The sequence below is a fragment of the Heptranchias perlo genome, chromosome 4 (genome assembly GCF_035084215.1).
Source record: "Heptranchias perlo isolate sHepPer1 chromosome 4, sHepPer1.hap1, whole genome shotgun sequence".
Lineage (NCBI taxonomy): Eukaryota > Metazoa > Chordata > Chondrichthyes > Hexanchiformes > Hexanchidae > Heptranchias > Heptranchias perlo.
Genome location: NC_090328.1, coordinates 126,501,972 through 126,528,935, shown reverse-complemented (window position 1 = coordinate 126,528,935; position 26,964 = coordinate 126,501,972). Strand labels below are relative to the sequence as shown.

At 45.8% G+C, this 26,964-nt stretch overlaps 1 protein-coding gene across 1 annotated transcript in view; it reads right to left on the bottom strand.

The window, feature by feature from the left end:
* Positions 1-26,964, bottom strand: part of chrnb3a (cholinergic receptor nicotinic beta 3 subunit a) — an 81,484-nt gene that overhangs the window by 46,607 nt on the left and 7,913 nt on the right. Inside the window, exons 3-4 of the mRNA XM_067982284.1 lie at positions 21,454-21,563; positions 9,541-10,426 (exon numbers count right to left, since the gene is read on the bottom strand). Coding sequence (XP_067838385.1) covers positions 9,541-10,426; positions 21,454-21,563 — 996 coding nt within the window. The remainder of the gene's footprint in view (positions 1-9,540; positions 10,427-21,453; positions 21,564-26,964) is intronic.

Sequence of the window (26,964 nt, the reverse complement as noted above, 5' to 3'; positions counted from 1 at the left end):
AGAGGTGAGCACAGTGTAAAAGGAGAGTCTGAGAGATGAACACAGTGTAAAAGGAGAGTCCGAGAGGTGAGCGCAGTGTAAAAGGAGAGTCCGAGAGGTGAGCGCGGTGTAAAAGGAGAGTCCGAGAGGTGAGCACAGTGTAAAAGGAGAGTCCGAGAGCGGGAGGAGAGTCCGAGAGGTGAGCGCAGTGTAAAAGGAGAGTCCGAGAGGTGAGCACAGTGTAAAAGGAGAGTCCGAGAGCGGGAGGAGAGTCCGAGAAGTGAACGCAGTGTAAAACGAGAGTCTGAGAGGTGAGCGCAGTCTAAAAGGAGAGTCCGAGAGGTGAGCGCAGTGTAAAAGGAGAGTCTGAGAGATTAACACAGTGTAAAAGGAGAGTCCGAGAGGTGAGTGCAGTGTAAAAGGAGAGTCCGAGAGGTGAGCGCAGTGTAAAAGGAGAGTCTGAGAGATGAACACAGTGTAAAAGGAGAGTCCGAGAGGTGAGTGCAGTTTAAAAGGAGAGTCCGAGAGGTGAGCGCAGTGTAAAAGGAGAGTCTGAGAGATGAACACAGTGTAAAAGGAGAGTCCGAGAGGTGAGCGCAGTTTAAAAGGAGAGTCCGAGAGGTGAGCGCAGTGTCAAGGAGAGTCCGAGAGGTGAGCACAGTGTAAAAGGAGAGTCCAGGAGGTGAGCGCAGTGTAAAAGGAGAGTCCGAGAGGTGAGCGCAGTGTAAAGGAGAGTCTGAGAGGTGAGCGCAGTGTAAAAGGAGAGTCCGAGAGGTGAGCACGGTGTAAAAGGAGAGTCAGAGAGGTGAGCGCAGTGTAAAAGGTGAGTCCGAAGTGTGAGCGCAGTGTAAAAGGAGAGTCCGAGAGGTGAGCGCAGTGTAAAAGGAGAGTCCGAGAGGTGAGCGCAGTGTAAAAGGAGAGTCTGAGAGGTGAGCGCAGTGTAAAAGGAGAGTCCGAGAGGTGAGCGCAGTGTAAAAGGAGAGTCCGAGAGCGGGCGGAGAGTCCGAGAGGTGAGCGCAGTGTAAAAGGAGAGTCCGAGAGGTGAGCGGAGTGTAAAAGGAGAGTCCGAGGGGTGAGCACGTTATCAAAGGAGAGTCCGAGAGCGGGAGGAGAGTCCGAGAGGTGAGCGCAATGTAAAAGGAGAGTCTGAGAGCGGGAGGAGAGTCCGAGAGGTGAGCGCAGTGTAAAAGGAGAGTCTGAGAGGTGAGCGCAGTGTAAAAGGAGAGTCCGAGAGCGGGAGGAGAGTCCGAGAGGTGAGCGCGGTGTAAAACGAGAGTCTGAGAGGTGAGCGCAGTCTAAAAGGAGAGTCTGAGAGATGAACACAGTGTAAACGGAGAGTCCGAGAGGTGAGCGCAGTGTAAATGGAGAGTCCGAGAGGTGAGCGCAGTGTAAAAGGAGAGTCCGAGAGGTGAGCGCAGTGTAAAAGGTGAGTCTGAGAGGTGAGCGCAGTGTAAAAGGAGAGTCCGAGAGCGGGAAACGAGTCTGAGAGGTGAGCGCAGTGTAAAAGGAGAGTCCGAGAGGTGAGCGCAGTCTAAAAGGAGAGTCCGAGAGGTGAGCGCGGTGTAAAAGGAGAGTACGAGAGGTGAGCGCAGTGTAAAAGGAGAGTCTGAGAGGTGAGCGCAATGTAAAAGGAGAGTCCGAGAGGTGAGTGCAGTCTAAAAGGAGAGTCCGAGAGGTGAGCGCAGTGTAAAAGGAGAGTCCGAGAGGTGAGCGCAGTATAAAAGGAGAGTCCGAGAGGTGAGCGCAGTGTAAAAGGAGAGTCCGAGAGGTGAGCGCAGTGTAAAAGGAGAGTCTGAGAGGTGAGCGCAGTGCAAAAGGAGAGTCCGAGAGGTGAGCGCAGTCTAAAAGGAGAGTCCGAGAGGTGAGCGCAGTGCAAAATGAGAGTCCGAGAGGTGAGCGCAGTGTAAAAGGAGAGTCTGAGAGGTGAGCGCGGTGTAAAAGGAGAGTCCGAGAGGTGAGCGCGGTGTAAAAGGAGAGTCCGAGAGGTGAGCGCAGTGTAAAAGGAGAGTCCGAGAGGTGAGCGCAGTGTAAAAGGAGAGTCCGAGAGGTCAGCGTAGTGTAAAAGGAGATTCCGAGAGGTGAGCGCAGTGTAAAAGGAGAGTCAGAGAGGTGAGCGCAGTGTAAAAGGAGAGTCCGAGAGGTGAGCGCAGTGTAAAAGGAGAGTCCGAGAGGTGAGCGCAGTGTAAAAGGAGAGTCCGAGAGGTGAGCGCAGTGTAAAAGGAGAGTCCGAGAGGTGAGCGCAGTGTAAAAGGAGAGTCCGAGAGGTGAGCGCAGTGTAAAAGGAGAGTCCGAGAGGTGAGCGCAGTGTAAAAGGAGAGTCAGAGAGGTGAGCGCAGTGTAAAAGGAGAGTCCGAGAGGTGAGCGCAGTGTAAAAGGAGAGTCCGAGAGGTGAGCGCAGTGTAAAAGGAGAGTCAGAGAGGTGAGCGCAGTGTAAAAGGAGAGTCCGAGAGGTGAGCGCAGTGTAAAAGGAGAGTCCGAGAGGTGAGCGCAGTCTAAAAGGAGAGTCCGAGAGGTGAGCGCAGTGTAAAAGGAGAGTCCGAGAGGTGAGCGCAGTGTAAAAGGAGAGTCTGAGAGGTGAGCACAGTGTAAAAGGAGAGTCCGAGAGCGGGAGGAGAGTCCGAGAGGTGAGCGCAGTGTAAAAGGAGAGTCCGAGAGGTGAGCGCAGTCTAAAAGGAGAGTCTGAGAGATGAACACAGTGTAAACGGAGAGTCCGAGAGGTGAGCGCAGTGTAAAAGGAGAGTCCGAGAGTTGAGCGCAGTGTAAAAGGAGAGAACGAGAGGTGAGCGCCGTGTAAAAGGAGAGTCCGAGAGGTGAGCGCAGTGTAAAAGGAGAGTCCGAGAGCGGGAGGAGAGTCCGAGAGGTGGGCGCAGTGTAAAAGGAGAGTCCAAGAGGTGAGCACAGTGTAAAAGGAGAGTCCGAGAGGTGAGCGCAGTTTAAAAGGAGAGTCCGAGAGGTGAGCGCAGTGTCAAGGAGAGTCCGAGAGGTGAGCACAGTGTAAAAGGAGAGTCCAGGAGGTGAGCGAAGAGTCCGAGAGGTGAGCGCAGTGTAAAGGAGAGTCTGAGAGGTGAGCGCAGTGTAAAAGGAGAGTCCGAGAGCGGGAGGAGAGTCCGAGAGGTGAGTGCGGTGTAAAAGGAGAGTCCGAGAGGTGAGCACGGTGTAAAAGGAGAGTCAGAGAGGTGAGCGCAGTGTAAAAGGAGAGTCCGAAGTGTGAGCGCAGTGTAAAAGGAGAGTCCGAGAGGTGAGCGCAGTGTAAAAGGAGAGTCCGAGAGGTGAGCGGAGTGTAAAAGGAGAGTCCGAGGGGTGAGCACGTTATCAAAGGAGAGTCCGAGAGCGGGAGGAGAGTCCGAGAGGTGAGCGCAGTGTAAAAGGAGAGTCTGAGAGCGGGAGGAGAGTCCGAGAGGTGAGCGCAGTGTAAAAGGAGAGTCTGAGAGGTGAGCGCAGTGTAAAAGGAGAGTCCGAGAGCGGGAGGAGAGTCCGAGAGGTGAGCGCGGTGTAAAACGAGAGTCTGAGAGGTGAGCGCAGTCTAAAAGGAGAGTCTGAGAGATGAACACAGTGTAAACGGAGAGTCCGAGAGGTGAGCGCAGTGTAAATGGAGAGTCCGAGAGGTGAGCGCAGTGTAAAAGGAGAGTCCGAGAGGTGAGCGCAGTGTAAAAGGTGAGTCTGAGAGGTGAGCGCAGTGTAAAAGGAGAGTCCGAGAGCGGGAAACGAGTCTGAGAGGTGAGCGCAGTGTAAAAGGAGAGTCCGAGAGGTGAGCGCAGTCTAAAAGGAGAGTCCGAGAGGTGAGCGCGGTGTAAAAGGAGAGTACGAGAGGTGAGCGCAGTGTAAAAGGAGAGTCTGAGAGGTGAGCGCAATGTAAAAGGAGAGTCCGAGAGGTGAGTGCAGTCTAAAAGGAGAGTCCGAGAGGTGAGCGCAGTGTAAAAGGAGAGTCCGAGAGGTGAGCGCAGTATAAAAGGAGAGTCCGAGAGGTGAGCGCAGTGTAAAAGGAGAGTCCGAGAGGTGAGCGCAGTGTAAAAGGAGAGTCTGAGAGGTGAGCGCAGTGCAAAAGGAGAGTCCGAGAGGTGAGCGCAGTCTAAAAGGAGAGTCCGAGAGGTGAGCGCAGTGCAAAAGGAGAGTCCGAGAGGTGAGCGCAGTGTAAAAGGAGAGTCCGAGAGGTGAGCGCGGTGTAAAAGGAGAGTCCGAGAGGTGAGCGCAGTGTAAAAGGAGAGTCCGAGAGGTGAGCGCAGTGTAAAAGGAGAGTCCGAGAGGTGAGCGCAGTGTAAAAGGAGAGTCCGAGAGGTGAGCGTAGTGTAAAAGGAGATTCCGAGAGGTGAGCGCAGTGTAAAAGGAGAGTCAGAGAGGTGAGCGCAGTGTAAAAGGAGAGTCCGAGAGGTGAGCGCAGTGTAAAAGGAGAGTCCGAGAGGTGAGCGCAGTGTAAAAGGAGAGTCCGAGAGGTGAGCGCAGTGTAAAAGGAGAGTCCGAGAGGTGAGCGCAGTGTAAAAGGAGAGTCCGAGAGGTGAGCGCAGTGTAAAAGGAGAGTCCGAGAGGTGAGCGCAGTGTAAAAGGAGAGTCAGAGAGGTGAGCGCAGTGTAAAAGGAGAGTCCGAGAGGTGAGCGCAGTGTAAAAGGAGAGTCCGAGAGGTGAGCGCAGTGTAAAAGGAGAGTCAGAGAGGTGAGCGCAGTGTAAAAGGAGAGTCCGAGAGGTGAGCGCAGTGTAAAAGGAGAGTCCGAGAGGTGAGCGCAGTCTAAAAGGAGAGTCCGAGAGGTGAGCGCAGTGTAAAAGGAGAGTCCGAGAGGTGAGCGCAGTGTAAAAGGAGAGTCTGAGAGGTGAGCACAGTGTAAAAGGAGAGTCCGAGAGCGGGAGGAGAGTCCGAGAGGTGAGCGCAGTGTAAAAGGAGAGTCCGAGAGGTGAGCGCAGTGTGAAAGGAGAGTCCGAGAGTGGGAGGAGAGTCCGAGAGGTGAGCGCAGTGTAAAAGGAGAGTCCGAGAGGTGAGCGCAGTGTAAAAGGAGAGTCCGAGAGGTGAGCGCAGTGTAAAAGGAGAGTCAGAGAGGTGAGCGCAGTGTAAAAGGAGAGTCCGAGAGGTGAGCGCAGTCTAAAAGGAGAGTCCGAGAGGTGAGCGCAGTGTAAAAGGAGAGTCCGAGAGGTGAGCGCAGTGTAAAAGGAGAGTCTGAGAGGTGAGCACAGTGTAAAAGGAGAGTCCGAGAGCGGGAGGAGAGTCCGAGAGGTGAGCGCAGTGTAAAAGGAGAGTCCGAGAGGTGAGCGCAGTGTGAAAGGAGAGTCCGAGAGTGGGAGGAGAGTCCGAGAGGTGAGCGCAGTGTAAAAGGAGAGTCCGAGAGGTGAGCGCAGTGTAAAAGGAGAGTCTGAGAGCAGGCGGAGAGTCTGAGAGGTGAGCGCAGTGTTTAAGGAGAGTCTGAGAGCAGAAGAGTCTGAGAGGTGAGCGCAGTGTAAAAGGAGAGTCTGAGAGCAGGCGGAGAGTCTGAGAGGTGAGCGCAGTGTTTCAGGAGAGTCTGAGAGCAGAAGAGTCTGAGAGTTGAGCGCAGTGTAAAAGGAGAGTCCGAGAGTGGGATGGGAGTCCGAGAGGTGAGTGCAGTGTAAGAGGAGAGTCCGAGAATGGGATGGGAGTCTGAGAGGTGAGTGCAGTGTAAGAGGAGGTCCCGAGAGCAGGAAGCATCGTCAGCTGGAGGAGCTCGAGCTCCAGGTTTCGGAGACCACTGAGGGCTTCTCACTCTCGATCCAGTTTTCAGATCTGAATACTGGTGAAGGAGAGGCTTCCTCTGGGGAGTGCAGCTAAAGCCAAGACCGTAGCACCATGGGTGGCTCAGCTGTACAGGGGGGAAGGAGAAAGGTCAGGAGAGCAATAGTGACAGGGGATTCTAAGTAAGAGGAACAGACAGATGATTCTGCGGCCACAGACGTGAGTCCAGGATGGTATGTTGCCTCCCTGGTGCCAGGGTCAAGGATGTCACGGAGCGGCTGCACAACATTCTGGAGGGGGAGGGTGAACAGCCAGCGGTCGTGGTTCATATCGGTACTAATGACATCGGTAGAAAGGGGGATGAGATCCTGCAGGCAGATTTTTAGGAGTTAGGAAAGAGATTAAGAAGCAGGACCTCAAAGTAGTAATCTCCGGATTACTCCCGGTGCCACGCGCTGGTGAGTATAGAAATAGGAGAATAGGGCAGATGACCGCGTGGCTGGAGAGACGGTGCAGGAGGGAGGGCTGTAGATTCCTGGGGCATTGGGACCAGTTCTGGGGGAGGTGGGACCTGTACAAGCCGGACGGGTTGCACCTCAACTGAGCTGCGACCAATGTCCTCGCGGGAAGGTTCGTCGTACTGTTGGTGGGGGGGTTAAACTAATTTGGCAGGGGGATGGACACCAGGATGTAGCAATGGAAAGGAGAAACAAGGTGCACAAAAGATTGGGAGAGAAAGATAGCACTAGAGTAAGAAATAGTACGGTAGTAGAAGGGACCAGACTAAGAGAGAGTACAACAAAGTCTAAAGTAGGTTTACAGTGCATGTGTGTAAATGCACAAAGCGTGGTAAACAAGGTTGGAGAGCTGCATGCACAATTAGTCACATGGGAATACGATGTTGTGGCAATAATGGAGAACTAGCTCAAAAAAGGGCAGGATTGGTACTAAATATTCCTGGATACAAGGTGTTCAGGAAAGATAGGGAAGGGAAGAAAGGAGGGTGGGTGGGTGGCAGTATTTATTAAGGAGAATATTGCAGTGCTGGAGAGAGAGGATGTCCTGGAGGGGTCAAGGACAGAATCTATTTGGTTAGAGATAAGAAACAATAGAGGTGCCATTACAGTACCTCTGGTGTATTCTGTCGGCCAGCAACTAGTGGGAAGGAGATCGAGGAGCAAATTTTCAGGGAAATTAAAGAGGTGCAAAAGCCATAGAGTTGTGATAACGGGGGACTTCAACTATCCTAATATAGACTGGGATAGTAATTATGTGAGGGGCAAAGAGGGTGAGGAATTTTTGAAGTGTGTTTCTGGGAAATGAGGTGGGCCAAGTGGAGCAAGTGTCAATGGGGGAACTTTTAGGGAGCAGCGATTATCGTAACATAAGTTTTTGAATAGCTATGGAAAAGGACATGGACCACTCTAAAGTAAAAATATTCAATTGGAGGAGGGTCAATTTGAGTGGGATGAGAACTGATCTGGCCCAGGTAAATTGGAATCAAAGACTGGCAGGCAAAACTGTAATTGAACAATGGGCGGGCTTTAAGGAGGAGATGGTTCAGGTACAGTCTAGGTACATTCCCACGAGGGAGAAAGGGAGGGCAATTAAAGCCAGAGCTGCCTGGATGACAAAGGAGATAGAGAGTAAAATGAAGCAGAAAAAAGGAGCATATGACAAATGTCAGGTTGATAACACAAGTGAGAACCAGGCTGAATATAGAAAGTTCAGAGGAGAAGTGAAAAAGGAAATAAGAGGGGCAAAGAGAGAGTATGAGAATAGACTGGCAGCCAACATAAATGGGAATCCAAAAGTCTTCTCTAGGCATGTAAACAGTAAACGGGTAGTAAGAGGAGAGGTGGGGCCGATCAGAGACCAAAAAGGAGATCTACTCATGGAGGCAGAGGGCATGGCCGAGGTACTAAATGAATACTTTGCATTTGTCTTTACCAAGGAAGAAGATGCTGCCAGAGTCTCAGAAAAGGAAGATGTAGTTGAGATACTGGATGGGCTAAAAATTGATAAAGAGGAGGGACTGGAAAGGCTAGCTGTACTTAAAGTAGATAAGTCACCCGGTCCGGATGGGATGCTGAGGGAAGGGTGGAAATTGCAGAGGTACTGGATAAACTTCCAAACATCCTTAGATATGGGGGTGGTGCCAGAGGACTGGAGAATTGCGAATGTTACATTCTTGTTCAAAAAAGGGCGTAAGGATAAACCCAGCAACCGCTGGTCAGTCAGATTAACCTTGGTGGTGGGGCAACTTTTAGAAACGATAGTCCAGGACAGAATTAGCAGTAACTTGGACAAGTGTGGATTGATTAGGGAAAGCCAGCATGGATTTGTTAAAGGCAAATCGTGTTTAACTAACTTGATAGAGTTTTTTGAGGAGGAAACAGAGAGGGTAGATGAGGGCAATGCGGTTGATGTGGTGTATATGGACTTTCAAAAGGCGTTTGATAAAGTGCCGCATAATAGGCTTGTCATCAAGATTGAAGCCCATGGAATAAAAGGGGCAGTGGCAATATGGATACAGAATTGGCTAAGTAACACGAAAGAGAGTAGTGGTGAACGGTTGTTTTTTGGACTGGAGGGAGGTGTCCAGTGGTGTTCCCCAGGGGTCGGTACTGGGACGACTGCTTTTTTTGATATATATTAATGACTTGGACTTGGGTGTACAGGGCACAATTTCTAATTTTGCAGATGACACAAAACTTGGAAGTGTAGTGAACAGTGAGGAGGTTAGTGATAGACTTCAAGAGGATATAGACATGCTGGTGGAATAGGTGGACACATAGCAGATGAAATTTAACGCAAAAAAATGCAAAGTGATACATTTTGGTAGGAAGAACGAGGAGGGACAATACAAACTAGAGGGCACAATTCTAAAAGAGGTACAGGAACAGAGAGATCTGTGGGTATATGTGCACAAATTGTTGAAGGTGGCAGGGCAGGTTGAGAAAGAGGTTAAGAAAGCATACGGGATCCTGGGCTTTATAAATAGAGGCATAGAGTACAAAAGCAAGAAAGTCATGATGACCCTTTATAAAACACTGGTTCGACCACAACTGGAGTATTGTGTCCAGTTCTGGGCTTTGCACTTTAGGAAAGATGTGAAGGCCTTAGAGAGGGTGCAGAAGAGATTTACTAGAATGATTCCAGGGATGAGGGACTTTAGTTACGTGGATAGACTGGAGAAGCTGGGGTTGTTCTCTTTGGAACAGAGAAGGTTGAGAGCAGATTTGATAGAGGTATTCAAAATCATGATGGGTCTAGACAGAGTGGATAGAGAGAAACTGCTCCCATTGGCGGAAGGGTCAAGAATCAGAGAATATAGATTTAAGGTGATTGGCAAAAGAACCAAAGCTGACATGAGAAAAAAACTTTTTTACACAGTGAATGCTTAGGATCTGGAATGTATTGCCAGGGGGCCGGGGAGGGGTTTTTTTTTGGGGGGGAGGGGCGGTGGTGGAGGCAGATTCAATCATGGCCTTCAAAAGGGAACTGGATAAGTACTTGAAAGGAAAAAAATTGCAGGGCTATGGGGATAGGGCAGGGGAGTGGGACTAGCTGGGATTGCTCTTGCATAGAGCCAGCACAGACTCGATGGGGCAAATGGTGCTGTAACCTTTGTATGATTCTATGAAAAGAGAGAGGAATTCTTTTAAAATGATGGAATGAAGATGAAATTCAGGAGGACTATTCTAGGTAGAAAAAAAATGTTTACAGTTTCTAAATGCTCCTTTCTTGTTATGGTTGTAAGTTACATCCTGGTATTCAAAGCCATTAGAAACACCAATGAAGCTGCAACTTATACATCTTTACGGTATTGTGTTTTGAGAACTACCCACGTGCGCTTTGCAGCCTTGTACCTGTCCTAATGGCCTTACCTCTCGAATGGAATGCTCTTTCTTTATGTGGCTGGAGATGTATTTCACCGATTCAGCAGCCCTTTCTAAGATAGCCACCATAGCCGCATTTTCATCATTCTTTGCCGAATTGTGCCGACGTTTCTCGAATGTTTTTTGCTTTACCTTCGGACTGTCTGTCGCATTTTCCGCACAGTGGTAGCGATCTGTGTGGCCCCTCATGCACAGAAGTTTGGGGAGTGTTTGAAGGAACAGCTTTTTGACCCAAGGGGCCATGGGGTGGTAGGTGGTTGAGGATCGGTGATGGATGTTTATCACAAAGACAGTGACAATGATCGAGAGGGTGACAAAGATCATAATAAACAGCAAATACTCGCCAATCAAAGGGATGACTTTTGAGGAGGAAGGGATTATTTCTTCAATGAGCAGAAGGAACACAGTCAGGGAAACCAGAACTGAGGTGGACAGTGAGAGCTTCTCCCCTTCGTCTGATGGTGAGTAGAATACCAGAACAGTTAGAAAAGATAGACCAAAGCAGGGGACAATCAGGAACAACGTGTAGAAAAGAGGCAAACGTCTCAGCACAAAGGAATAGGTGATAAATGGATATGAATAATAGCCATCTCTTCTCGTCCCTTTCATTCCCGTGGCATTTAAAATTTCCCACTCCCCGTTGTCAAAGAAATCCTTTCGGTCCACATCTTCATCCACCAGAATGAGGTCGACCAGGCCACCGTCATAGGTCCAGGATCCGAATTTCATTGAACAGTTTTGTTTGTCGAACGGGAAGAATGTGACATCTATTGTACAGGAGCTTTTGTAGCTGGCAGGAGGTGACCATCTCACAGTACCATTATACTTCACAATAGCCTTGGTCATCAGGGAGCCTTCAAAACGTCCATCTGCACTGAAAGCAACAAAAAAGGCACAGAATAGAGGGCAAAAAGTTAAAAAGAAACTTGTATACTGCTAGCCACTTAATTCTGAAACTATCTCCAGCTGATACAAATTATCTGGGTCTGGATGAACAGTTTTCATCATCATCCAGTTTGTACTATGAAATGCATTAAAGGAAGGGCTTGAAAAACATTAATGTAGCACCTTTCCTGACCTCAAGACCTCCCGAAGTTCATCACAGCCAATGAAGTACTTTTGAAGTGTAGTCACTGTTGTAATGTAGGGAAACGCGGCAGCTAATCTGCACACAGGAAGGTCCCTCGGACACCAGTGAGATAAACGAGCAGATAATCTATTGTGATGATTTTGGTTGAGGGTTAAATGTTGGCCAGGACATCAGGAGAATTCCCTGCTCTTCTTCACTGGGTGCTGTGGGATCTTTTTATACCTATCTGAGAGGGAATATGGAGCCTTGGATTAACGTGTTATGTTGGATGCCTTTTCCCACTGTGAAGATTCTTAGCAATGGTAGATTCAATGCCAGAAGTTGACGTAGTGATGAGGAACTGAACCCCTTGTGTTATGGTGAGGTAAGTGGAGGTGCAGCTACATGAGATGGGTTGCCTTGTTCGTTAATGAACACTACATTTACAGCATCTTTGTTAAATGATCTGTGTGTACAGATGTTTTAAAACTGCTGACTAGAAGCTGCCACTGAGCAAAGGTTTTGTCTAAAATTCCCTTGCTGGGAATTTTTAAGTTCTATTCCTGTGATATTACAAAGTTGGAGAGATGCACACAACCCATTGCCCCCATTCTTGAGGATAACATCATGAGAGATCAGGATGCACATCTTGTTAGAAACAGAATTAAGGATTATAAGAATGAGTATATAGAGGGATGATTAAATACTGTGTAAAATATATTGGTTTCTAAATTGTGAAACAATGGAACTGTCATTCCAAGAAAAACAATTGACCTAGGTGAACGATGTATAAAGCTAGCTTTTTGCTGAGATATATGTTCTGGAATTTTGCTTTCATTACCTGGCTATGAAATTAAATAATTGTGACTGCTGCACAGGAAATGATATTGCCCTGTGTGCTGTGATGTCCCTGATCACTGATCAGTTGCATACTGGTGGAGTGGAAGCCCAGGAATGTAGTTTCCAATTGATTCTCAATGGTAGCTTTTCCTTCACATCCGAACCTAGACAATTAATGCTGGCAAGCCATTCAACTGTGGAGGGCATTACAGCTGAACCCGTTCTTGTCCTCACCTGACATCCACTCCTACACACTTTCCAGCAGAGGCCCTTGGTTAATGGTCAGGAACTCTTGATGATTTTAACATTCTGGTAATGTAACAGACTACAGGTGCACTGTCATCAGGAGTATCGCTTGGGAGGACAGAAATTCCTGATTGTGAACAATGGCCCAGTCTTGTAGTGTTCACAATGAAGGAGGTTACCATTATTTTTAACTATATATATATATATATGTATATATATATAATTGTGCACAGTTTGAGGTGAGTGCATACTGGATTTTTCAGGTGTTTCATTATTTGAGAAGAAAAATGGACAGTTAGAGCCTTATTGTACACCTGATATTTGCCTCTGTGAGCTGGTTGTCTATTGCCTTGAGTCTATTTAATTGTAATGTGAGATTTAACAATTACCTGAAATAATAATTTGACATAGACCGAAGACTGAAGTGGGCTGACTTATAGTTGCACTACATATTTATCACTGATGCAAAGGAGTTTTAGCTTCATATCAATGCTTACAGTACGATGTAACTTGGGTTTCGAGTCAGACAAATAAATTAGACAACTGGTACGACAGCACGTTGTGGAGGTAGGTTCGTATCACATCAAATTTTCACCAGCTGCACTATAAGTGTAACTGATATGAAACAAAGTTTAAAACATTCCCAGGCAGTTCAATTGTTCATCTTTTTAATGTTAGTAAAGAGTCAACTATCCCATCAGCTCTTTGTTAAGATTGAAATTTAACCTGCAATTAGATGCTCTGTTCTCTCTAGCCAGAAGGTAATGTGGAGCCAGCAATGTAACTAACATCTACTGGTCCCATCCTGCTTTAGGCAGGTACCAGCCTCAAACAAATATATGGTGAGTGCTGATTCTCTGCAAACCTTCAAAAGAGCTGAACCAGTTCCTGGCTGGTTCGGGAGGTGTGGGCGGAGAGATCACGTCTTATAAAAGGTGGATGAAATACCATGTAATATAAGCATCCTCAATGTGCTCTTCTGGACTAGTTTTCGTTCCATTAAGGGGGAGAGGAATTTCCCTAATTGGCCTTGGGTTTTTATCTGGCTTTTGCCTCTCCTAGGAGATTACTGGAGTGGCTGCTGGTGGGTAGGGGATTTCCAATCATGATGCTTCAGTCATCATGTCTGTGTGGGGCAGGTTTGATGGACCAGGTGGACTTTCCCTGCCCGTCATTTTCATATACTCGTTCTGCGCTTAGTAGCTTTTCTAATAACATGATGTGGAGATGCCGGTGATGGACTGGGGTGGACAAATGTAAGGAACTGCACCTGATGAAGGAGCAAAGCTCCGAAAGCTTGTGATTTCAAATAAAGCTGTTGGACTATAACCTGGTGGTGTGCGACTCCTTACATTTCTAATAACAAGTTGGCCCTGCTGCTGCTCTCATTCTTCTGTTGCGTTCCAAGTCTAACACTATCTGTTTAGGATACTGTCTGGGAGTTACATCTCAGTATGAGCAAAGTGATAACATATATCAGAAAAACATATTCTGCTGTCAAATATCCACTGAGTGATGTCACCCCACTTGGTCGTCTGCTGAGCAATCTGAATGTATGTTGTAGCATTCAGCTCACCCTCTCATCTCCAGCATCAGTCATGTCATTGCTGCTTATAGAGATTAATAAGTTTCCTGATTCTGTCAATCTCTATCTTTCTAAGCTGTTGCTGGATATTCCATTGTCACCACTAGGGTAAGAACTTAACAGCTTCAATACCATGCCAGAACTTATGAGGAAAATGGCAGAGTGGGGAAATGATTTTAAAAATGCAATTAATCTACTGCAGTTTTCATATTTTAGTCCAAATCTAAAGGTGTTGAGTGGAACATCTTAACACTGAAAGGAAATCTACTGTAAGACATTGAGATTTCTTGGCTGTTCACCAGACATGTTACTTCCAGTCAGGATTCAGAAACATTCTCATTTTAATTTTTTTTCTTTTGCCTCATTTTAAAATTGTTTTTCCTCTCCTTCTCCACCTTCGGTCCCCCCACTACCAAGCAGAGAATGGACACGTGACCAGCTCCAAGGTCTGTATACACATGCTGTTATTGAGTCAGCTGCTAGGCCAATAACACATTCACCAAATATTCTGAACCTGATCATTTACGTTCAACAAAGCACTTTTTGCATAGATTGGTAGCTATTAATTATATCACAGAATTATACATCATAGAAGGAGGCTGTTTGGCCCATCGTGTCAGTGCCAGCTCTTTAAAAGAGCTATCCAATTAGTCTCACTCCCTTACTCTTACCCAATAGCCCTGCAATTTTTTTCCCTTCAAGAATTTATCCAATTCCTTTTTGAAAGTTACTACTGAATCTGCTTCCACCGTCCTTTCAGGCCGTGCATTCCAGATCATAACTCGCTGCGTAAAAATAAATTCTCCTCATCTCCCCTCAGGTTCTTTTGCCAGTTCCCTTAAATCTCTGTCCTCTGGTTAACGACCCTCCTGCCAGTGGAAACAGTTTCTTCCTATTTACTCTAACAAAACCTCTCATATTTTTGAAAACCTCCATTAAATCTCCCCTTAACCTTCTCTACTCTAAGGAGAACAATCCCAGTTTCTCAAGTCTCCCCACATAACTGAAGTCCCTCATCCATGGTAAATCTCCTCTCCAAGGCCTTGACATCTTTCGTAAAGTGTGGTGCCCAGAATTGGATACAATACTCCAGCTGAGGCCTAACCAGTGATTTATAAAGGTTTAGCATAATTCCCTTGTTTTTGTACTCTATGGGAGTGATTTTAAACCCCAAGAATGGGTGGGTTGGGGGTGGGTGGAAGTTGAAAATAGTTGTTTTTTTGGGTCGCAACTGCAAAATTTTCGGACTTTGCATTCCCAGTGGGAAGCCTTACTTTTACGCTCTGACGTTAAAACCGGAAATAAAGCTGGGTTGTGGTCGTGATCCATAAAACAACTATTTTCAACTCTCACCCGCCCCCAACCCATTCTTGGGATTTAAAATCACCCCCTATGCCTCTATTTATAAAGCCAAGTAACCCGTATGCTTTTCTAACAGCCATATCAACTTGTTCTATCACCTTCAAAGATTTGTGTACGTAAACCCCCATTAAATTTTATCTGCCATGCGTCTGCCCATTTCACCGGTCTGTCTATGTCCTCCTGAAGTCAGCTACTAACCTCCTCACTGTTTACTACATTTCCGAATTTCGGAGTTTCATCATCTGCAAACTTTGAAATTATGCCCTTTATACCTAAGTCCAGGTCATTACTTTATATCAGAAAGTGCAGTGGTCCTAATACCGACCCCTGGGGAACGCTACTGTATACTTCCTTCCAGTCTGAAAAACAACTGTTCACCACTAATTTCTGCTTTCTGTTCCTTGGCCAATTTTGTATCCATGGGCTTCCATTTTAAAGCCCCTTTAATCCCATGGGCTTCCAGTTTGCTAACAAGTCTATTATGTGGTACTTTATCAAACACCTTTTGAAGACCCATATACACAACATGAATATCAACTATAATTGTATAATAAGTTGCAGTTTCATGATTGACTTTCACTGGGGCATTAGGGGTGGACATGGCATGTTATATCTAAGAAAAGTAATTTTACATAGAATTACATAAAATCTACAGCACAGAAACAGGCCATTTGGCCCAATTGTTCCATGCTGGTGTTTTGATCCTCCTCCCACCCCTCATCATTTAATTCTATCAGCATATCCTTCTATTTCTTTCTTCCTCATGTACTTATGTAGCTTCCCCTGAGATGCATCTACGCTATTCGCCTCAACTACTCCTTGTGGTAGCAAGTTCCACATTCTCACCACTCTCTGGATAAAAAAGTTTCTCCTGAATTCCCTATTGGATTTACTGGTGACTAACTTATATTTATGGCCCCTAGTTTTGGAGTCCCCCACAAGTGGAAACATCTTCTCTATGTTTACCCTATCAAATCCTTTCATAATTTTAAAGACCTCTATTGGGTCACCCCTCCGTCTTTTTCTGGAGAAAAGAACCCCAGCCTGTTCAGTTGTTCCTGATATTTATAATCTCTCAGTTCTGGTATCATCCTTGTAAACCTTTTTTGCATCTGCTCTAGTGCCTCTATATCCTTTTTGTAATATAGAGACCAGACCTGAGCACAGTACTCCAAGTGTAGTTTGCCAAACAGCGTGGCGGAGCAGCAATACTTTATTTGGAACATGTAATCGAACAGAACACGTACGTTTGTTAATTAAATATTTATAGCAACGGATAAAAGTCTATTGCATTGCACCACTTTTACTCAACATCTCCTGAGGAGCACTTTGTCTTTCTATAGCATGGGAAGTGCATAACCTGGAAAGTGCCAGAAATTTGTTGAGCCTGAGACATTACATTTTTACTGCCTCCTTAGTTACGCACCATAGTGGTAGGACCATGGCAAATTGGAAGAGAACGGCAGAATGCAACCAAAAATCACATATTTCAATTCTGGTCACCCCATTAATTATAGGGCAAACATGTTTCGTTGTGATATTACCTATCTATTATGGGTCAGAAATTTCTGGCAAAATAACGGCGAGTTTAATGCGTATGCAGTAATTAATGTGTAAATTGTCCAACCACTAGTTGTGAGGAAGAGATACCCTGTGATTTGCGAATCACCACAAGTTGCTGGATGATTTGCGCCATTCCTTCGTTAGCCTTGCAAAAACGGCAACTCACCCTCAACCTACCCATGAGTTTCAAGAAATTGCTGCATTGCGCATTAATTGCCAATTAAACTCGCTGCAGAAAGTTAGGGCTGGTATTTAACAGTGTAAGGACCCTTTTAAGGATGAGATTTATGTTCTTGCAATGTCACTCAATCTCTCTGGATCAGAAAGGGAACAATTGAAACTGTGGAGTCTCATTTCTGCAGGTATTTAATTATTGTTAGAGATTTTTTTAAATTCAAAATTTAAGAACTTTTTTCTTACTTTTCCTATCTGTCTCTTTTTTTCTCATTCTCTTAATCCAATCTTTCTTACCCTCTCTTTATTTCTCTTCCTGTACCTGATTTGACTCTAATCCACCCTATTTCCTTCTCCGTTGTTCCTCTGTTTCTTTCTCAAACCTTAAACCTCTTTGGTTAAGGAGACAGACTGTTGGTCCCATTGTTCACCAAGGTCCCAGTTGCCCCTTTGCCCTCGCCTGCCATTATCAGCTCGCACTTCCAGCAATTTGCGGCACAAAAAATTTTTGAATTGAAGGGTGAGGGAAAACGTCTAACTAATGGGGGCAAGTCATGAGATGCTCCGCTCCAGCAAAATCTGGGCCAATATATTAAATTTGCCTGGTATCTCTTACACTCCTTATTTGATCAACACCATTCTGTCATACCTTTAGGTGGCACCTTGATAGGATTTCTATTAATAAGGTAGCAGCTACTGATATAGGCTCACCAACAAGCCCACACTGGGCTGGCATTGCACCCTGCTCCCATTATCTCTGCTCCTGCGCTCAGCCAGCAAGATAACTGTAATGCTCGTTCATTGAAGAGATTTCAAACTACTGGAGATTTTAAAGCAAAAACTCAACTATCAAGGTGGCTGAATAAGCTGATGTCTCCCCATTCTCTAAATTTGGATTGGCATTTGTGTAACTACCGCTACTTAAGGACCTCAACCTTTTCTCAATGCAATACAAGAGGGCACCAGGCATTAAATAAAATGCTGTGTACTTGCATAAAACAGGTGCACCCTTGCAAGTTTGAAAATGGGAAACCAGTTGACAACATTTTGAGTCTTTTTACCATTTTTGCTCAAGATATATTTTCACCAGCTGTGTTTCAGACTATCATGAAGGTGAGCCCACATTGCCTATATCCTTCAAAGTGTTTACACTTGTCCCAATATCTAGGTAACTTTGTAATGTGCTCAGGATAATGAAAATAAAACCCTTCTTTAGACTGCCTTAGCTACTGATTTTATCCCATATATCTACAAGGTCATCCTGGTTGTTATAAAGCAGCGAATCACCTGACTCTTCATGAGCAACACCACAGGAGATCTACTAGTTACACAGAATCTTGCCCAATATTTAATAAATACCAGGTTGCATCAATGACCTTTAGTTGTGCTAACACAATGCTGGATATTAAATGTATTTATACTGGAGAAAAATATATGGGTTGAAGCTGCAGTGTGTGATATTAGTAACAAGCACATTAACATGTTTGTATAAAATTCCTCTGTCCATTGTTTTAATAAAATCAATAAACCATTTAAATAGCCTTCTTTGAACAGCAGTCAAAGGATTTTCATGTAGATGCTTAATGCATTCATTACTAATATCACGCAGAGTGATTTCAACGGCCCAAAATATTAAAGAAAAAATTTGCATTTCTATAGCTCCTTTCATGACCTCAGGACGTACAAGATGCCTGACAGCTAAATAAGTCTTTTTGGAGTGCAGTCACTGTTGTAATGTGGGAAACGCAGCAGCCAATTTGAGCAGAACAAGGTCCCAAAAACAGCAATGAGATAATCTATTCGCAAGTTATTTGAGAAATAAATATTGGCCAGGACTCCAGGGAGAACTCTCCTGCTCTTTTTTGAATAGTGCCATGGGATCTTTTACATCCACTTGAGAGGGCAGACGGTACCTCAGCTTAATGTCTTATCCAAAAGACAGCACCTCCAAAGGTGAAGCACTCCCTCAGTACTGCACTGAAGTGTCAGATTAAATTATATGCTCAAATCCATGGAAATGGGACTTGAACCCACAACCTTCTGACTCATAGGTAAGAGTGCTACCACTGAGCCACGGCTGACACTGTAATTACAAACGTTTAAATAAACATGCACCAAATCTTAAATCTTACAATATAATACAGCAGTACCTATGAAACCAAACATCTTTAGTTGTCTGTTCACATTTGTGTCCAGAATAAATCAGGACTTTGAAGAGCATGAGAGAGTCAGGATGGGTGAATCAGAGGGACTGGGGCCCTAAGGTAGCGGTGCTGGAAAATCGAAGGCAGAGGCTGGATGGGATGATCAAACCTGACTTTCTGGTGAGAATTTTTTCCGTTCACCATTTAAAGTAAAATTGTAACATGTAAGTAAAAGATACATTTATGATTTTGCTGCAAGTAGCGAGCAAAGAAAATCCTTGTCTCCTTCAGCTGGTGATCTGTTTTCATGCGGAGAAGGCAGCCCTGCAGACAGATTCATTGTCAATTGTAATTTTCCTTCTGCGTGCAAGTTGCCATCTGGTCCGAAGACAAATTAGGAAGGATATGCTGACAAATTAACAGTAATTTCGCCAGAATGACCGAGAATTTTCCAAAGACCAGCGCACATAAATACTCAGCAGAAAGCCACGTTGATCCATCCAGTGGCCAATATTGACAGTGTTATGGCATTATTGTTACTACTGTAAATGTCCTAACTTTGTACATGCCTCATCTAAAGCCAGGGCATGCACTGAAATATAATATATATAATAAATTCATTGAAAAATAAACAGCAATGTTTTGAATACTGCTGGTCTACTATGTCCTACTTATGTTAAAATTAGATAAAGCAAAGAAAGATATAGCTTTGAACCAGAGATTATCATTATCGCTACATGTTAGAGATAGTCAGGATCAGTAATTTGCCAAATGGTTAATTATGTGTTTGGAATGTTCCAAAAATGTAATAATAATTTAAAATGTTATATAGGAACAGGAGTAGGCCATTCAGCCCCTCAAGCCTGTTCTGCCATTCAGTTAGATCATGGTTGGCCTTAACTCCATCTACCCGTCTTGGTTCCATAACCCTTAATACCCTTGATTAACAAAAATCTATCAATCTCAGTTTTGAAATTTTCAATTGACCCCCAGCCTCAACAGTTTTTTTGAGGAGAGAGTTCCACTAGCCTTTGTGTGAAGAAGTGCTTCCTGACATCACCCCTGAATGGCCTAGCTCTAATTTCAAGTTTATGCCCCTTTGTTCTGGACTCCCCCACAGAGGAAATAGTTTCTCTCCATTTGGCCTATCAACTCCTTTAATTATCTTAAACACCTCAGTTAGATCATCCTTTAATCTTACACACTCAAGAAAATACAAGCCAAGTCTATGCAACCCATCCTCATAATTTAACCCTTTTAGCCCCGGTATCAGTCTGATGAATCTGCGCTGCACTCCCTCCAAGGCCAATATATCTATCCTAAGGTTCGGTGCCCAGAACTGAATGCAACACTCTGAATGGAGACTAACATAACTTCCACATCTTTGTATTCCAGCCCTCTTGAGATAAAGGCCAACATTCCATTAGCCTTTTTAATTTTTTTTTTGGACCTGTCCACTAACTTATAATGATTTCTGCATTTGAACCCCTAAATTTCTCTGCTTCTCCACAGATCCTATCTTCTCACCATTTAGAAAATACTCTGATCTATCTTTCTTGGGTCCAAAGTGGATAATCTCACTTTTCCCCACATTGAACTCCATCTGCTACAGTTTCGCCCACTCACTTAACCTATCAATGTTCCTTTGCAACTTTCTGCTCTCATCTACACTATTTACCATGCCACTGCATCAGCAAACTTCAATATATGGCTGATATTGATATATTGAAGTATGGTTGAAGTGTTTTCAACAAAAGAACAGAATTTCCATAGTGTGTGTATGCGCACGTATGTGTGCACGTGTACATGTTGGGGGGAAAGGGAAGAGTTAAAGGAACAATGATACTTAAAATACAGTGTACTGATGCTTCTTGACCTGGGTCTGTAATTGGGGCACATTTAGGCTTTTCCACTAGAGAAACTGGTTGTGTCACTTGAATTGAAGAAGGCACAGATGAATCTAGGCACTGTTTGAACAGAATCTAAAGTGATGTGCAAAGAGAGAAAAGCTGATAGACTTTGAGAACAAATAGCCCAGAGGGTTTAAAAGCTCATAATGACATGGACTAGAAAGGTCTGAGATGGGCCACGGTGCAAAGCATGGGGAAATTCCTACAGAAATATTTATAGAGATGGATGGAGAGAAATAATGCTACCAAAATGATGCAATATGTTATCACTTGAATCATTATTATTCTGCACCCTATATTATTTTTTCTGTAGGAGTGAACATTTATCATTATTTAGTGTAGCAGGGATTGTTTTGGAATAAGGGAAAGTCAAGTGCTCAAGTAAATTCTGGTGTGTTAAAACTGGCAAAATACACATCTCTTAACTGATTATTAGATTATATATGAGTTTGTGGCTGTCTTTGATGGATTCATTTTTTTTTTAATGGCATTCAGTTTTATGCTCATTAAGGTGAGGGTTTAGTGCTGGGGACTGGAACACTTCCCACTTCAGGCATGCAGTGTCACCATCAATCACTACCAGATTGGGTTTAGCATTGCCAGATATGGACTAATGCTCCTTCTACTCTCACTCCCTGACCGTGCTGCTGTGATATTTTCACATCTTAAAGCCGCATTCTTGTTGCCTGTAAGTGAGATTGACAATTTAGGGAGAAATTAATAGCAAATAAGCAGTACATGGAATGGGAAGATATAAAATGTCCACTTCCTATGATGTCTAAACTATGGAGATATACCACACAAGAGAGTGATATAGAATTACATAGAATCACATAGAATTCACAACACAGAAACAGGCCATTCGGCCCAACTGGTCTATGCCGATGTTTATGCTGCACACAAGCCTCCTCCGCCCCTCTTCATCTAACCCTATCAGCATATCGGAATAGATTTATCAATATTTTCTTTTCTTGGCAGATAGGGAAATGTAGAACCATGAACACCTACTTTTCATATAATACAATATCAGGGAGCCAGATGGACTCAGATGGAACTCTGATTGTGTTAATGCCACCGTAATCGTCTGGATTCCAACTCAGCTTGTAGTCGTTCCACTCCTACAATGTAAAAGAGAATTCGTGTTACTACATTACAGAGTAATATAAGAATAGGGACAGAACAATTTAAACACGTTGAGTGTCAGAAATTAACAATGACAAATTAATGTTGAAAGATACATAATGACACATTCAGTACACCAGATGATATACAAAGATACTGAATTACAGTGTATCAGCAGACAGAGCAGTGTAATTCACTCATTTTTTGTTAAAGGCAATAATACTGAGCAGTGTCTTGCCCAAAGACTAGTCTCAGGGAAGCTCCAACATATTGCACCACAGAATGATTGGACATGAATCTGCGCCTGTGATTTTTCATATAGCATTTATTCTGCTTGATGCCTTGATTAATGCGCTTGCATAAAATCCTTTTATGAGCTATTTTAATATAATTGTTAACCTTTATTACTTGAAAAGGGCAGTGACTGTCTTCAAATAATTCAGAAGGGAATTGTACATGAATATGTTAATCACAAAATTAAACTTTATTTTGGGTTATAATTTCAAATGTGCCAGTGGTGGTTGCTAAGTAGGGGCCAGGCATTTTCCCACAGGAATGGGGAAAGGCTACAGGGCTAATAATTCTATTAAAACTATAGGGGGGCAAAACTGGGCCGTGTAGCGCCTGACGTGTAGGCGCTAAGCGGACACCTAAGCCCCGAAAATAGCGTCTGTGATGCGTGCGCACACTTCCGATGTGAAGTGCGCAGGATGCTAACTTGGTAAAGGCGTTGGCGCACGCACACCTAACGAACGCCAGCAGCATGTGGGGTAGGGAGATTACGACATGAATCAGCCGGCAACGCTGATTTGAAGCAGCCGGCGACATTTTGGACCTCCACGCTCCAGCCAACGCACTGTCTTAACCTTGCACAGCTGAACAGGACGTAAACAGCATTAGGAACCCCCACCAGCGCTATTGCAGTTACAGGTTAGTTGCTGGAATAGTTATTCTGGCTGCTGGTACAATTGTACATGTTTTTGGATGTTCCCTATACTTGCATAAAGTTGCAATATTCTATAGAGAGTGGGTCTGGCTGGTTAAGCAGTACTGTTAGTGGCATATAAATAGTGTGCTGAACAAAGTTGCTTCCAGACACAGGTGGCCTGCTAGGGCTTCCTCTGGGAATTGAACATGATTGGGAGCATGAAGAGAGCCACGCAGAGCAGGACAAGCTGCCAGAAGAGGGAGGAGGAGGAGGCACAGGGCACACAGCAAGAGGCCATATCCAATGAGGGTCTTCAGGGACCAATTCTCATACCAAAACTTCGACGACGACCAGTGCATCAGACGTCTACGGGTCACTAAAGAGGTCATGACTGAAATTTATCAACTGCTGCGGTCACAACTGCAGCCTCAGAGCAGGGCAAGGACAGCATTGCCTGTGGCTGTCAAGGTAACCGTGGCGCTTACTTTTTATGGCTCTGGCTCCTTTCAGACTGCTGCTGGAGATATAAACAACATCACATAGTTTGCAGTGCACTGCTGTTTAAGGGAGGGCACTGTGGGCACTCTGAAACCGATTCATCTCATTCCCTCTTACCAGAGACAAGCAGCAGAAGTGAGCACAAGGGTTTGCTCACATTGCAGGCTTCCCCATGGTGCAGGGTGCCATTGACTGCGCACGTATTGCCATGCAGCTCCACATCAGAACTTGGCCATATTCATGAACAGAAAGGGATTCACTCCCTCAATGAGCAGCTGGTGTGCCCCCACATGCAGGTCAATGCCCGCTATCTTCATTTTATGGCAGTCCAACGTGCCACCTATATTTCAACCAGCACTGCAAGTCAAAGGCTGGCTACTGGGCGACAAGGGTTATCCCCTCATGAAGAGGCTCATAACTCTGGTCAGGAACTCATGCACATATGCACAGCAGGCGTACAATGAGAGCCATGCTGCCACAGGACACAACTCCTGCATGACATTGCTGCAGGAATTCCTCAGGACAGTGTTCTAGGCCCAACCATCTTCAACTGCTTCATCAATGACCTTCCCTCCATCATAAGGTCAGAAATGGGGATGTTCGCTGATGATTGCACAGTGTTCAGTTCCATTCGCAACCCCTCAGATAATGAAGGCTTGTCCGAGCCCACATGCAGCAAGACCTGGACAACATCCAGGCTTGGGCTGATAAGTGGCAAGTAGCATTTGCGCCAGACAAGTGCCAGGCAATGACCATCTCCAACAAGAGAGAGGATGTGGGTGTCGCTGGCAAGGCCAGCATTTATTGCCCATCCCTAATTGCCCTTGATGAGATGGTGGTGAGCCGCCTTCTTGAACTGCTACAGTCTGTGTGGTGAAAGTTCTCCCACTGTGCTGATTGGAAGGGAGTTCCAGGATTTTGACTGTTAGACCTAGGGCACTGCCATGAGGAACTCCTGCACCAATGTCCTGGGGCTGGGATCATTGGCCTCCAACAACCACTACCATCTTCTTTTGTGCTCGGTATGATTCCAGCCACTGGAGAGTTTTCTCCCTGATTCTCATTGACTTCAATTTTACTAGGGCTCCTTGGTGCCATACTCGGACAGGACATACCCAGGGATGGTGATGGAAGAGTCTGGGACGTTGGCTGAAAGGTATGATTCTGTGAGTATGGTTATGTCAGGCTATTGCTTGGGACAGCTCTCCCAGTTTTGGCACAATGTAATTGAGGAGGACTTTGCAGGGTCGACTGGGCTTGGTTTGCCTTTGTTGTGTCCGGTGCCTAGTGGTCCGATGCCGGGTGGTCCATCCGGTTTTATTCTTATTATGACTTTTTGTAGCGAGATTGTACAACTGAGTGGCTTGCTAGGCCATTTCAGAGGGCAATTAAGAATCAACCACGTTGCTGTGGGTCTGGAGTCACTTAATGGCCAGACCGGGTCAGGACAGCAGATTTCCTTGCCTAAAGGGCATTAGTGAACCAGATGGGTTTTTAACGACAATCCGGTAGTTTCATGGTCACCATTACTGATACTAGTTTTTTTTTAATTCCCGATTTTTTTTTAAATTGAATTTAAATTCCCCAGCTGCTGTGGCGGGATTTGAGCTCATGACTCTGGATTATTAATCCAGGCCCCTGGATTACTGTCCAGTAACATAACCACTATGCTACCGTACCCGTATAACATATCCATTATGCTACCGCACCCTTGAGCATTCCCTTAGTGCCTGTCGTTCGTGTGCCTTTACCTATCCTAGTGCTCCTATGAGGTGCTTCTCCAGTGGCTGGAGCATGGATGGTGGGAGGCTGCTGACCTTCAATGGAGGAGCGTGTAGATGGCCGTGGAGGACATCCTCGAGCAGCTCTGGGCCGGGAGCGCCTGGCTTCAGACTGCACCATCTCGGCCTGGGCTGCAGCAGTCTGGCCTGGCTGGCTGATAGGCAACAACCAGGGCACTGGCGGAGTGGCAGGGGTGGAAGCAGGAAGGCTGTCATCCTGAGAGAGGACAGCAGGTTCGTCATCCACGGCACCATTGCCAATCTCCTGGGCGGCGCCTCAGCAATCCTGGTGATCTGCTGTAGAACGGATTGCTGTGACGCTCTGGAAGCCCCTTTCAACACTGGTACCCAGAGCCACGATAGCAGCAGTCTGAACTTCCAAAGTAGCAGTGTGAGCTCCAAATGCAACAGTCAGACCTTTGATGACATTGGTTTGTGCTGCAATGGAAGCTGTGACATCGGTCATCAGATGCTGCATCACGGTAGGTTCCACAGGTGTGCTGATAGAGGTGACCACCCGTTCCACGTGGGAAAGGATGGGCTTCAAGCTCTGTGCAAAGCCCTGCGCCAAGTTGGAGCTGGACTCCTCCGTGTTCCTTGACATTGTGTGCAGGCTTTCTGGCAGGCTTTCCAGTGCACCAAGCATTTGATTGTTGTACGCTCATCAGCCGTCTTCTGTAGCCTGGCCCATCAAAGTCACCATCTGACTCCTCTGCAGCAGAACAAGTGAACGACCTTGGCCTCCGGTGAGCTGGCACCTGCGATATCCAATCCCCCTCCCCGGCTCCTGCGTACTTGTGCCCGGTCTCTCACCACGTGCAGATCCCTCCTCTAACCTAGCCTCTGAACTATGCGCAATGTCAGTCTCTGAGCTGGTGGCTGCGAGTGTAAGATCGAGTGACGGTGTCCCTTCATCATCCCTGTCATCTTCGTCTGCCTCCTCTGATGGTGCAGGTTCCAGTTCTTGGGTATCTGAAATAACAAAGGGACAAGGGTTGAGTTGTCCTGTGGGGAGAGGAGAAATGAAGATGTGCGTGCTTACAACATCTGCAGCACGTGATTCAGAAAAGATTGTGGGATGAGGGAGACATGAGAAGCAAGAAGGAGGATTCAATATGCAGAGACCCTCCTCATTGATACCTCCAGCACCACCAGTGGCCACGGCTTCAGCGATGGCCCTTCCAATGATGGACAGCACTGTTTCCTCCATGGGGGTGAGGACGTGTAGGCATGGCCTGTCCTCCTTCAGTTCTTTCCTGCTGCCTACTGTTGTGCACCATCTTCTCCTGCAAGAAAGAGGGAAATGTGTCGGTGAGTGTCCTGCAAGAAGTTTGGGTGATGTGGCTGTCACGGTTGAATAGCTGCCAGTGTTTGTGAGTTGTGGGTGTGCAGCTTGCAACAGTGGTAATGTGTGAGGATGAAGGACTGCATTCTGATTGAAAGAGTTTGTTGGTAGGTGGGTGATGGGGGGTGTTGTGCGTGGAGCAGTGGATGCAGCTAGTGGTGCAGTTGGTAGGAGATGCCACTTGACAGTTGAACTCACCTTGATCACTCGTGTCAAATCATTGAACTTCTTCCTGCACTGCATCCACATTCGTGGTGCTATGCACCTGGCATTGACCTCGTGCATTACTTCCTCCCACTGCCTCTTCAGCATGTGCCTGGAGGGCTTCCTGCGGATATAGGATGCCCCTCCTTCTGTCCACCTCTTGCACCAAGGCCTCTAGTGCATCATCCAAGAACATTGGTGCACACTCCCTTGCGGGGCCAGTCATTCTTCGCAAAATTCCAGCACAAATTTATTTCCCAGTGGACTTCCAGCACTTCTTGCAGCCACAGTGCACTTCCCCTTTAAGAGGTGCAGGTTGCCTTTAAGTAGTGCTAGCCACTCACGATAATGGGGCCCCCTGCTGATGCGTGGGGCCAATCAACAGCACAGATAGCGCTGGCTGCACGCAGCAATCACTTAAATCATCAGGCAGCACGAACGTTATGTGCTGCCTGCATCGCTATGACTGGGCATGGGTTAATCGCACACCACGATTCCAGCGCCCTTTTTCAGGGGTTAACCAATATAACCCCCTAGGTCTTTTGGTTATAATAAAGACTTTTCATATGCATTATGGATGTCGTGATAGCTCTGACTCCTAATCACACATCCTTACTTTCTTTCACTGGATAGGAACAGAA